Source organism: Chinchilla lanigera, unplaced genomic scaffold (genome assembly GCF_000276665.1).
Source record: "Chinchilla lanigera isolate Chin_1 unplaced genomic scaffold, ChiLan1.0 scaffold00103, whole genome shotgun sequence".
Classification (NCBI taxonomy): Eukaryota; Metazoa; Chordata; class Mammalia; order Rodentia; family Chinchillidae; genus Chinchilla; species Chinchilla lanigera.
The window spans coordinates 716,860-729,009 of NW_004955504.1; the positions used below are offsets into that span (position 1 = coordinate 716,860).

The 12,150-nt window shown below is 60.4% G+C and overlaps 1 protein-coding gene across 1 annotated transcript in view; it reads right to left on the minus strand.

Moving 5' to 3' along the window:
* Positions 1-4,610: 4,610 nt before the first annotated feature.
* The window catches only part of Slc6a3 (solute carrier family 6 (neurotransmitter transporter), member 3), a 26,084-nt gene continuing 18,544 nt past the window's right edge, over positions 4,611-12,150 (minus strand). The window contains exons 12-14 of the mRNA XM_005407057.2: positions 11,401-11,568; positions 10,338-10,409; positions 4,611-5,815 (exon numbers count right to left, since the gene is read on the minus strand). Of these exons, the coding sequence (XP_005407114.1) occupies positions 5,792-5,815; positions 10,338-10,409; positions 11,401-11,568 (264 nt within the window). The 3' untranslated portion in view covers positions 4,611-5,791. The remainder of the gene's footprint in view (positions 5,816-10,337; positions 10,410-11,400; positions 11,569-12,150) is intronic.

Below are 12,150 nucleotides of genomic sequence, written 5' to 3' on the forward strand. Positions count from 1 at the left end.
TTCTGCTCAGCGACGGCGGGGACGGGCATCTCTTGTCTCTGAACCTGGTTTCTGCCCCAGGTTATGATGTGCCAAGGACCCTGCTCCAGAGCCAACCTGGGGGGAAAGTGCCACACGCAACGTCAAGTGTCAGCCTCGCAGGGACAGATGGGGAGTGAGCGCAAGTCCATCCTCGCCCCTCCGTCTGTCACTCACCCCCATATTCACCTGCCTATAAACAGTAAGCACCACCGTCAGCATGCTGGGGTCAGCAGGGAGCCAACCAGTGCGGCCCTGCTCCAGCAAATCTCCTACAGGACGCTGCCGGAGCCCGGAGAGTGCAGTCAGGGAACTGTACCAGGCAGAGCCAGGGAGCCTGGGCAGACCAGCCACGCAGAGGGAACTGTGCCAGGCAGAGCCAGGGAGCCTGGCAGACCAGCCACGCAGAGGGAGGTGCGGGGAGCAGGGCCACGGGCGAGGCGGGCGGGGTCACAGAGTGAGGACAGCAAGAAGCTTGCATGGAGCCCGGCCCCAGGGGCCAGCCTCAGCCCGGTGCCCACTCAGGGTGGCTCTGGTCACTCTACACCCCAGGTGGCCGCTTCTGTCAGTGCTGGGCCTGCACAGTGGGGTCAGGACAGGTCCACCAGCATGGAAGACTTGTTTCTTTTTAAGATTTGTACACTTTGAAAAATTCCTAGAAGAACCACATAGCCCAGAAATACCAAGAAAATTAAGAAAAAACATGTCATGACTGCATAGATTTACATAAGCAGCAGTCGACTTTTGACTGGACACACTCAGATCGGTTAGGAAAAGTTAACATTCATCAACACACAGCCAGCTGCACGCGGGGAGAGGACGCCCACACACATGGAGACACAGACCTGGCCACGGTGCACAGGCCAGCCCCTTGGCTTGGAGACAAGCTCGGGTCCAGCGGGCGCTGTCCTTGTCCTTGCCACTGCTCCCGCAGGCAGCCGCACGCCATGGAGGAGCAAAGGGCGGGTCTTGCGTACCTTGGCGCGTTTCACGCCCAGAATGCAGGCAGCGGCACGTGTGCATTCCTCCGTGTTTGTGAGATCCGTGGGGCTCTGCTCAGCGGCGCCTGCTAGCAGTTTACATTTTGGGGAGTCCGGAGGTATGTGCAGGGTTCGGGCAGGAGTGGGAGCGGACAGTGAGCCCCAGAGAGCCCTGGGCAGCCTCCCCACAGCAGCCCGGTCCCCCCAGAGCCCGAGGAGCGCCCGCCAAGGTCACAGATGCCCAGGTGGGCGGAGGAAGGAGGGTGGGGGAACACGGGCTCTGGACGCGAGGTCGCTGCCGCCTTGCTGAGACTGTGCGGCCCACTGTTCACGCGACGCCCTGACCCCAGCGCCCGAGACACGGGGAGAAGAAAGCGGCTGGTGCGCCCCCCGGAGGCTGTGCACTGCCGTCGCGGCGCTCTGTCCGTGGCCCTGCAGAGGAAGTGAAAAGCAACCAGCAGTCGGGAGCAAGTCGAGCTTTGCCCAGGCTGCGGCCAGAGCTTCCGCAGCACCCACGCGGCACGGGGTCTGGCTTATTTCCACCTGAAGCTGACTCTTTTGGGAATGACGAAGGTGCTTTTTGAAAAAGCCTGGCTTAGCCATATGCAGTGGTGGACCCCTCTAATCTCAGCAGTCTAGGAGGCTGAGGCAGATGACAAATTTGAGCCCAGCCTGGACAGTTTAACAACCTGTCTCAAGTGTAAAAATAAAGAACTGGCTGGGAATGTAGCTCAAGGTGAAGGATTTGGATAGAGAAAAGAAAAGCCTGACTTTTCTCCATGCACTTTTTTTTTTTTTTTTTGGTCTTTTTGAGACAAAGTTTCACTATGTAGGTCAGGCTGGGCTTGAACTCACTTTGTAGCCCAGTCTGACCTCAAACTCACAGCAATCCTCCTGCCTCAGCCTCCTGAGTGGTGGGTTTACAGGTGTGCACCACTGTGCCCAGCCAGTAATATCTGTCTAATAAAGTTATGAGTCAGCTTGCAGGTTTGCAGGAGTCACACCCGAACCTGGAGGTATGAGGGCCTGCCATGCAGGCCAGGGGGCTACAGGCGCAGACACATGGCCCACAGCTACGGGACCCGTGCTGGGCCCTGGGGTGAGGCTGATGGCTCTGTGGAAGCCCCAGGCAGGCTCTGCCCATGTTCACACTAAGCCCAAAGGCGACTGGCCGTCCGGGTGTCAGGTGTGTAGATGCTCACTGTGTCCCTGCCTCAGGGCACCTGGCGTCTCTGTCCCCGGCTTCCTCCTGTGCTCAGAAGGACATCAGTCACCTGGAGGTAGGGCCAGTCCTTGTGACATCTACAGCAACCCCTTTTCCACAAAGGTCATCTGCACAAGAACGGGGAAGGGACCTCATCAAATCTTCCGGGGCTACAGCTCTACCCGTAATGACACCCCAACACCAGCACCATCCGCGGATGGTTCTCCTTTACGTGACCTGGGATCATGCACTCCAATGCTGGCTGCACTGCCCCGCACCCAGTGTGCCTGCACGCGTGTTGCGAACACTCTGAACGTGTGTTAGGGGCATCCCTGCATGTGTGTCATGGACACACCTTGCAAGCATATGTTGACATGCACTTCTGCACACATCTGTAGCCCAGAGAGGGACCTGTGGGCTCGAGCGGATGCACCTCTGGGCTGGACTTGAGGCCTCTAGGACTGCCCCCCGGTGACCTCTGCGTGCCACTCCCTGGTGGGGCTGGGCGAGTTGAAGGAATGAAAAGACAGGAAGGAGAGGCTGGAGCAGGCGTGTGGGCTGGACCTGGGCTGGGGCGTGGGTGGCGTGGGTGGCGTGGGGTCCAGGTGAGCTGGTGCACTGTACAGGTGCACTCACTATGGCCCTGGGTGAAGGGACCCACAGGGGAGCTGGCTGTTGGGACAGTGCCGCACACTGCCCCAGCCACTACCACGTTCTGTTCTCTGGCCAGAAATGCACTGTGCTCCTCCTGCTCCACCCCCACAACGTGGCATCAGGGTTGCAGACTCCACTGTGGTGGGTGGGTGTCCCTGCACTTCCTTGGTGACGGATCAGGCTGGCATCTTTCCCTTTGGACCATCTGGACGTGTGCTGGCGCAACATGCCTGCCAGGGTTCAGACCTGGAGTGTGCCCAGGGCTGCACCCCAGAGGTGTACAGTGGCTGCCTTGGTCCTGAGTGTTGGTGCTTTAGGTGCTGGGGCTTCAAGGGTGGCCTGTGGCCATTGGGCCACACCTTAGGAGGGAGACAGTGGTCTCTTCCATTGCCTCTCTTCTGCCCTCCAGCCCTGAGGTGAGTGTTCTGCCACACAGTCCCCACAATGGCTGCCTTGGGGCCAACCATGGACCAAACCTCCAAAGCCCCGAACCCAATACCCGTTTTCTTCCCCAGTTGCTAACTCAGGTGTTTTCTGACGTGCAGCCCCTGCTCATGGTTTCCCCCCCTTTCCCTGCTGGATTGTTGTTTTCCTATCAATGTCCTGAAGCTCTTTGTATATTCAGAGCACTAGCCGCTGACTGCCCTGTGCTCCTTCGCACTTCCTGCAGCATCACTTGGACCAGCACCCAGCGGGGATCTGGACCACGGTGTTGTGCATAACGCCTCCCATGTTAGGTCACCTGGAGCTGCCAGTGGGCGTGTGAGGTGTACAGTGGCTGCCTTGGTCCTGGAGCCCCAACCTAGGTGTCCCTGTGTTGCCTCCAAGGTCTGTCCACAGCATCACTTCTGTGGGTTGGACCCCAGTCGGTTCCTTGAGGCCTCTTTCTTCCCTCATGTGGAGCTGGCAGGGGGACCTCAATGGTTTTGGCACAGGTGTGGTCTGTCTGGGAGGTGCTTGCTTTTGGGGTGCAATATGGCCGGTACCTGAGCCCCCTCAGCCCAGATGACCCCACGGTTTCTGGGCCACAGTCACCCTGCGGCTGCTGTGCTGGATCCCCAGAGACTGTGGCTGTGGCTGGGGAGGTCAGCGAGGACCGGGTCAGCCTGGGCAGAGGCCTGAGGGAGGCCAGGCCCTTCTCCTGGGTCTGTGGCAGGGGTCACCATGTGGGTAGACGTGTGGAGGCCTTCCTGTGGGGCAGGGGTGGGATCCCTGTGGGGACTGTCAGAAGTGACCGCTGTCCTTCACAGGTCCGGGTTTGCAAGGGACCCTGTGTTACCTAAGTGACCAGTGACTGACCACGTGCCCCCGAAGGATGACCCTGGGCACGGCCAGATCTCCAGAGTCCTCAGTGTCCTTGGGGATGGCATGGATGAGGGCCAGGAGCCACATGGAAGCCCCAGGCCGTGTGTGCAGGGCTCTGGGCTGGCGGCCACGCTGGTCAGGCTGCAGGGCCCAGGCTGGGTGCAGGGAGGCTGGCGGGGAGACTGGGGCTGGACGGCAGTCAAGGCCTAGTGAACAGGCAGGTGGCACACAAAGCAGGTGCCATGTGCACCCACAGGGGGCCGCAGGAGGGCTTTCCGGAGAGGGCGCAGGTCCCCCGCACCCCTGCCTGGCCCCGGTAGTGTGCAGTCAGTTGAGGGGTCAGTGGTCTCCCCAGGGGAGCTGAGCGACCCACGGTGTGCAGGGGAGCAGGGCCTTGAGAATGACAGGGCCCAGCAGACGTGTGGCCACGCGGCAGGGCATTTCTCCGACACGGACTTCGTTTATTGTTCACACATGATACTGAATACAAGACAGAGACAGAGGCTGACGACACCTGGTTTCTACACGGAGCTGCTCCTCAGGCAGGAGACGGCGAACCTGGTTCCTCTGAGCCGAGACTGCAAACAACCTCACCACGTACAGGCGGCAGGCGGGTTCCCCACCCCGTCCACCTGCTTGTGGGTCGAGTGCCCTTCCTGCGTGGCAGCCACCTCTCTGGGCAGCGCAAGGGCCGCATGGCTCTGTGACACTGGCAGAACAGGGAGGTTGCTCCGCCTCACGAGCCAGGCCCTGCTGTCCCCTGGGGAGGCCAGCGTGCTACGAGAGGACGGCAGAGGCAGGCAGATCTCGGCCACAGTCTTCATGGGTATTGCTAATTATTCTTGTAAACAATCCCAGAACATCAGCAAACAATCAAACATGTATTTTGAGAATTTGTTTTGACACAGATAAATAGGATTTAAAATGCCAGTTCCTAGCAGGTGAAGTGTCCCAAGATGTCACGTGTGCCTGAGACCCCCACGGGTCACAGCCCCAGGCTGGCAGACTGTGGGCTGTGTGCACTCAGGTGCCCTTGGGTGGGTATGCTCTCTGGCCAAGTACACAGCGGGGCCACGGGTGAGCTGACCAGCACTCCGAGGGCAGGAATGGCCGCAGCCTGAGCTGGGTCTCTCAGCTGCGAGGGAGTAGAGTGTCCGTCATGCACCAGCCCTGATCCTCCGTGGCCCTGGGTGGAGCCCACATATGCAACAGGTGAGTGGCACCCTCTGGTCACCCCCTGCTTGCAGCCTGGCGCCAGGAAAAAGACCACGGATTCGCTCTTCCCTTCTGTCTCTGTCTGCTCAGACACAGCAGGGGACCTGGCTTTTAAATCTGAGCAACACAAGTGGTCGGGCGGCCCCTGTGGGCGCAGGGACTCGTACAGAGTATGTACAGTTGCCAAGTCCTCCTGCGACGCAGGCCACGTGAACCACAGGGTGGCTGGCCAGGCGCGACAGCGACCGGTCAGCCTCACTGCGTGGGTCGGTGTGGTTCTCATGAGACACGGGACACAGCGAGCCTGCCCCGGGTGTTTGTCCGTGCAGCCGAGGTTCCAGGGTGGACACAGCCCTCTTTCTCCGAGCGCCTCTCCCTGGCGAGGACCTGCCCGGCTGGCCAGGTTGCTGCTGCACTACACCAGAAGCCAGTGGCGCAGCTGGAAAGAAACGGGGCTACTCAGAAGCGAGGCGGCACTGTGTGGGGTGCCCTCCCTCGGGGCTTGGGCCCGACCCCAACTCAGGCAGTGCTGGGGTCCATGCTGCTGCAGTGCGTGACACCAGCGCCCGTCCCCTGTGCACCCCCGGAGGGTGAGGAGCCCCACAGGCAGCCAGCAAGCGTCTCCACTGTCATCAGGGTCTGCTTATCCAGCCGTTTCTGAGCACTGATGACACTCAACGGCAAGACCATTCCTGGAAACACTTAAGACCAGCCGGCCAGCCTGCCCCTCTAAGTGCGAGGAGGCGGACACGCGGCAGGCTCCTGCCCCCCTGCTCAGGCCCTGCGGGCTCACAGGACATGGCGTGGTGAGGGCCAGGTCCTGGGGACACCAGCCTGGTGGGGACACTGGGCCTGGGCCCGGCTCGTGTGCCACCCCGCAGGACAGAAGCAGGAGACGCCTCCTTGGAGGGAGGAGTGCTGCCCAGACCCCGAGAAGCGGAGCTCGGATTTGCAGACCAGAAACCCGACAGCAGCTCCGCGTGGGCGTCAACCGGACACCTGGTGAGACCCAGCAGCAGGCCACGGGAATGCTGGGACACGATGACTTCAAGACGGGCGTGTCCCCAGGAGGTAGGCAGAGGTGCAGCCTCAGAGGGAGATGGGCGCAGACCAGAGGGCTGGGGAGCGGGCCCCCGGAAGGGCCGGGGCAGAGGACAGTGCAGACGTGGCAGAAAGTGCTCAGATGTGACGGAAACGATGAACTCGGCAAACTCAGTGAACAGCGGGTACAAGAAGCAGGAAGCGTGTGCCGTTCACCCCGACTGCACGACACACGCCAGCCAGAGACAGCAAACAGGACGCCATCCCTCCCTGTGAGCAGCACTGCAGCCAAGCTGGGCCAGGTGCTGCACGTGTCATCCCAGTACTCTGGGAGGCTGAGGCAGGAGGATTGCTACTTCAAACCCAGCACGGGCAGCTTTGTTACTTAGTGAAATCTCCCTCCAAATAAAAAATATGCCGGGCATGGTGGTACACGCCTGTAATCCCAGCACCCGGGAGGCTGAGGCAGGAGGATTGCTACTTCAAACCCAGCACGGGCAGCTTTGTTACTTAGTGAAATCTCCCTCCAAATAAAAAATATGCCGGGCATGGTGGTACACGCCTGTAATCCCAGCACCCGGGAGGCTGAGGCAGGAGGATCATTGCAAGTTTGAGACCAGCCTGGGCTACAAAGTGAGTTTAAGGCCCGCCTAAACTGCATAGTGAGACCCTGTCTCAAAAAGACAGTAAATAAATAAATAAAAAAAATAAAAAATGCCTTTAAAAGGGCTGGGGATGGGCTCAGATCCTGGACTGCATCTCTAGTACTAAGAAAAAAACCCCCCAAAAACCCCCATAATGACACAATAGCAACAAAACTAAAACAAAATACTGTTCTTTCCAGGAATACAGCTATCATTCAGCCCATCTCCTGTCTGTTGTCACCTGTGCACCTACCCACCATGCGTCAGTCACCGACTGTCACGTTTGCCTCCCTGCTCTCCACCTGCCCACCCGCCCGTCATCTGTCACAAGCTCTACAGTGGGCAGGGCCAGGGACCGCTTGCTTAGGGGCAGGCACAGCGGTGGCAGGGCGAGATGCTTGCTTTTCTCAGGGCAGGCTTGCAAGTCAGGAACAAACGACCACATGCAGCCCGGATCCACGGGTAGAAACCCCAAACGATCCACACTCGGTAAGAGACCCAGGTCACAGCCGAACCCAGGAGAGGACGGGGTGGCGAAGGCAAGACAGCCGTGCTGTGAAGCTCTCCAAGCCGCTGCAACTGAGAACCCGCTGCGGACACAGGACGCTTCCCCAGAGTCAGCAAGAGAAACTGAGGCCATGTGCCAGGGAGCAGCTGCTCGAGGCAGAAGGGAAGCCCGGGCGTCGGGACCAAGACGCCAGGCAGCAGTGGGAGGGAGGACGTGTGCCCCGGCGCAACAGTGTGGGGAGAGACAGACTCCCTGCCAAGGACCGTGAGCCGCAAGTGCTCGCCCCCTGCATGCGGGCTCTGTGGGGCTGGGTACACGCAGGCGGGGCTTTCCAGAGCCCCACGGACACCTGGGGTTGTGAAAACCGGTCAAAGTCCTTGCGGAGGGAGGACCAAAGCCCCAAGGCAAGCAGCCACGCAAGATACACACAACACAGCGGCCACGCCAGGCCCCGGCTTCCGCGTGAGAGCGAGACAGCCGCGCTCAGCTGCGCAGCAGTCAGCCGAGCAGAGGTCCTCACGCGTGGCACTCAGACAGCACGAGGTGGGGACCCACTTTAGACTTCAAGCAAACTATCTGCCAACCTCAGGGTAACAGTCCAATGAGCTGAAGTACGGGCTTCTGAGCAAGTAGAGAAACAGAGTAAGAGAAACAAACACAGAGAGAGAGGAGGAAGTCGGTGTTGAAAGCTGGGACAGAGAGTGACAAGGCGGTGAGCCAAGCTCCCATGACAACTGTCACAGCTGCGTCACCGGGCGGCCCAGCTGTGGGAGGGGGCTCCCAGCGTGTGCCAGGCTCGCAAAAGACACTTACAGCTGAGGTCAAAGGTCAGGGGTTAAAGTTAATACTGAAGTCATCTCAGCAACATGCAGTTGGGAGCCAAGTGTTAATGGGTCCGGGATGAGTCTCGGAGAGAGCAGCAGAGACAGGGAGGAGGGAGGCACGGGCCGCTCAGCCACAGAGGGTCAGGCAGACGCAACGTGGGCGGAGAGGAAGCAGCTGTAGGAGCAGAGGCTGCACCGTGCTGCGGGGAGAGCGTGCCACGTCACCCACAGACATGTGGGGCCCTCGTCAAAGCTGGTCAGGTGAAGGGCATTTCTCGGGACATCTGAGCACAGGGCCACCATGTCAGAGTAACAAGGAGACGAGTCCCCTGGGAGGCTGAGGCAGGACTACCACAAGTCTGAGCCCAGTCCAGACCCTGTCTTCAAATAAAAAATGAAAAAGGGCTGGAGATGTGGCTCAGTGTGAAGGTCCACATTCAGTCTCCAGCACCACATTAGAAAGTCTCTGACCAGACTTCTTCTTGGTCAGGGGAGAGTGCGAACACAGCCCTCCACTGCCACAAACCACGCAGTCGAATTTCCCACATTTGGGGTCAGCACATCCGAGTGCAACGGATGAGCAGGCTTCTGTGCAAGTTACTAACTGAAGTCACACCGGAAATTAAAATATTTCAAAGTAATTATGAAAAAATCAGCAAAGCAAGGAATGGGGCACCTGAGGGAAATCCACAGCCCTGCATGTTGGACTAAGAAGGGAATAGGCTGAAAATGAGTGACCTGAGCTCCGGGCTGAGAGGCCGTCAAGTGACCACGCAGGCGGGGGTCAGGAGGAGAGATCACAGAGCGGACGTGAGGGGCGCGGTCCTGCCTGCGAGGCTGCGGCGAGCACTCGGAGGGCCCCGCTGGGCCCAGGGCGGCGGAGGCGAAGCGGCGGCCAGGTGTAGAGGTCGGAGACTGGGCCGCTCTCCCTGCCCCGCACACCCGCTGGCCTGGCTGTGAGGCTCCTTCGGGTCCAACTGCCCTCACTGCCCCCTGCCTGCTGCAGGTGCCTGCCCACTGCCCACCTGTTCCCACCCCCTGGTGCTCTGGGCAGCTTCCGCCTCCACTGCCCAGGGAGGATGAGGACCAGGCAGGCAGCGCGGGGCAGCAGGAGCGCACAGGTGCACCCCGTGGGGCTCGAAGCTCCAAGGGAAGATTCTCTTTTCTTTTCAGTTTTGATTTTTTTTTTTTTTTTTTTTTTTTGAGATGGGGTCTCACTATGTAGTTCAGGCTGGCCTCAAGCTTATGGTGATCCTCCTGCCTCAGCCTCCTGAGTGTTGGGATTACAGGTGTGCACCACTGCACCCAGCTGGGAGAAGTTTCTGACCCCGCAGCCTCTGCCCACCCTGCTGGGCCAGGCCCTGGGCACTGAGTTCTGGGCTTGGTTGCAGCTTCTCCCTGTGTTTGGGGACCGAAGTCCACTGGTGGGGCAAAGCATCTCCCGGCCTCTCTGGGCCTGGCGCAGGGAGGACTTGGACCCTGGGCTCGGGGAGGAGCATGGGCTCAGGTTCTCTGTGGGCTCTCAGCACCTCTCCACATCATGGCAGACACATGTGGCACACACAGGCACATGAGCAAGGGGACAGTGTGCGTCTGGCAGTGCCTGGTGTGACCATGCGTTCTCACCGAGCATCCGTGTGCCCCCGACCTGCCCCCGACGCCCCGGCCCTGGGCGTCTCCTGGCACTGCCCCCCTTGAGGTCTCTGGAGGCTGTGGGCTCCTGCTGATCTTGTTGGTCACTTGGTCTCCTCCTGCAGGGTCCCTTCGATGTTGCCGTAGCTCTGCTTACCCCACTGCCCTCTGCCCCGGAGGTGGAGGGGCCCCGTCAGCACCAAGGAGCGCACAGGCGTGTGCTCGGAGCACGGTCAGCGGCAAATGGTGCTGTTCTCGTCAGGACCTCCAGCCCCGAGGAGCAGCAGCGGCAAGGGCGCGGTGGGGACTCACCGTGAACTGGCGCACCTCCCCGCGGTTCACGAGCTCACGGTCCTTCTCAGGTGTGATGGCCTGGGCCAGTTTCTAGGACAGAGGGCGCACGGTGGACACGCGGTCACATGCAGAGCCCCAGGCAGGTTCCGATCTCAGGCAGGCAGCGCCAGGGCCCATGCCCACCTTGCAGGACAGTGCTAGGGCCCAGGGCCCAGAGCCCAGTCAGTGCGGCCTCCCCCGCACCCTGCAGCAGTCCACGATCTGCTGCCGCTGTCCATAGAGCAGGCCCACGGGAGCCCAGCCTCGGCACCCGGACGGCCCTGACCCGAGGCAGTGCTGTGGCGGAGGCATGCCTCAGCGGTGGGTGTCGGGCATACACATGTGTGGCACCACACACATGAACATACAGACACATGAACAGAGTACAGACAGTGTGGACACGTAAGCATACAGACATGCACAGACATATGAACACAGACTACACACATATGGACATGAGAGCATACAGACACACATGAACACAGTATACGCACATGTGGACATGTGAACTGCAGACATGCACAGACATATGAACACAGTATACATGTGTAGATGCATAAGCATATAGGCATGCACAGACACATGAACAAGGTATATACATGTGGACGCATGAGCATACAGATGTGCACAAACACATGAGTGTAGTAGACACACGTGTTGACATGTGAACCACAGGCAGGCACACAGCATACACACAAACGTGGGGACACGTGAACACACATACACGGATGCAGTGAACATCTTTACGAGGTGTACAGAGGCACACGTAGACTCAGGCTTGCACACACCTGGACGCTCAAGCGCAAGTGCACACGCACACACACACACACACACACACACACACACAGAGTGTACCCAGCCACACACGCTGACACACAGGGCAGGTCACATCCCCTGCGGCCCCAACCCCACCGGCCAGCCTCCCCGTCTGTCCTTCCGACCACAGAGGAGCAGACAGGAGCAGATGGGGACGGGATGGGGAGGCCATGCTGACCTGGCGCCCCCTGCCCACTGGTGAGAGCCGGGCGGGGCTGCCACCCACCTCTCGGAAGGAGCCCGGGAGGCTGCAGAACTTGTAGGCTGCGTAGATGGGCACCATGGCCATGGAGGAGGCAGCGACTGCCCAGCCCAGCGCGTTGGCCCAGGCGGGGAAGACGTAGGCGCCGTAGTGGGGCGGCCTGAAGGTCACGATGCTGACCACGACCACAAACTGAAACCAAGGACACGGTCAGCAGCTCCCGGGGGCAGGTGAGTGGCAGCAGCAGGTCTCAGCTGACACGCTGCCCCAGGGGGCAACGGGGTGGGACCACATGGACCCGTCCTCCCAGGCACAGCGGTCCTGTCCTCCTGGCCCTCTGCTTGACACCTCAGCCCAGCAGAGCTGGCCACCACTCAGGGCATTGCTTGGGCACCTCTCGCAATCTGCGGCCCGAGTGGGGCCCAGGGCAGCCTCCGCATGTTCTGAGGAAGTGGTGGGGCTGACCTCAGCACTGCGTGACCGAGGGACGGGCTCCTGTCACCTGGGCACCGGGCTACACACACAGTGCGTGCCTGCACGGGCACTGCACGCCTACACACAGCCTGTGCCTCCGTGCACACCCTATGTCCTGGTGCCAGCAGTTACACGCACCTTCTCGGGACGTTTCCTGAGCCTCACGCAGGCCTAGTCCCGCCGAGGACACTGGTGAGCGCAGGGCCGGCACTGGGCTGGCTCGAGACATTCAGCTCACGTGGCCACTCACGAGCTGGACCCTAGCCGCTGTGACTTCCTGCACGCGCCTGGCCCGGGCCC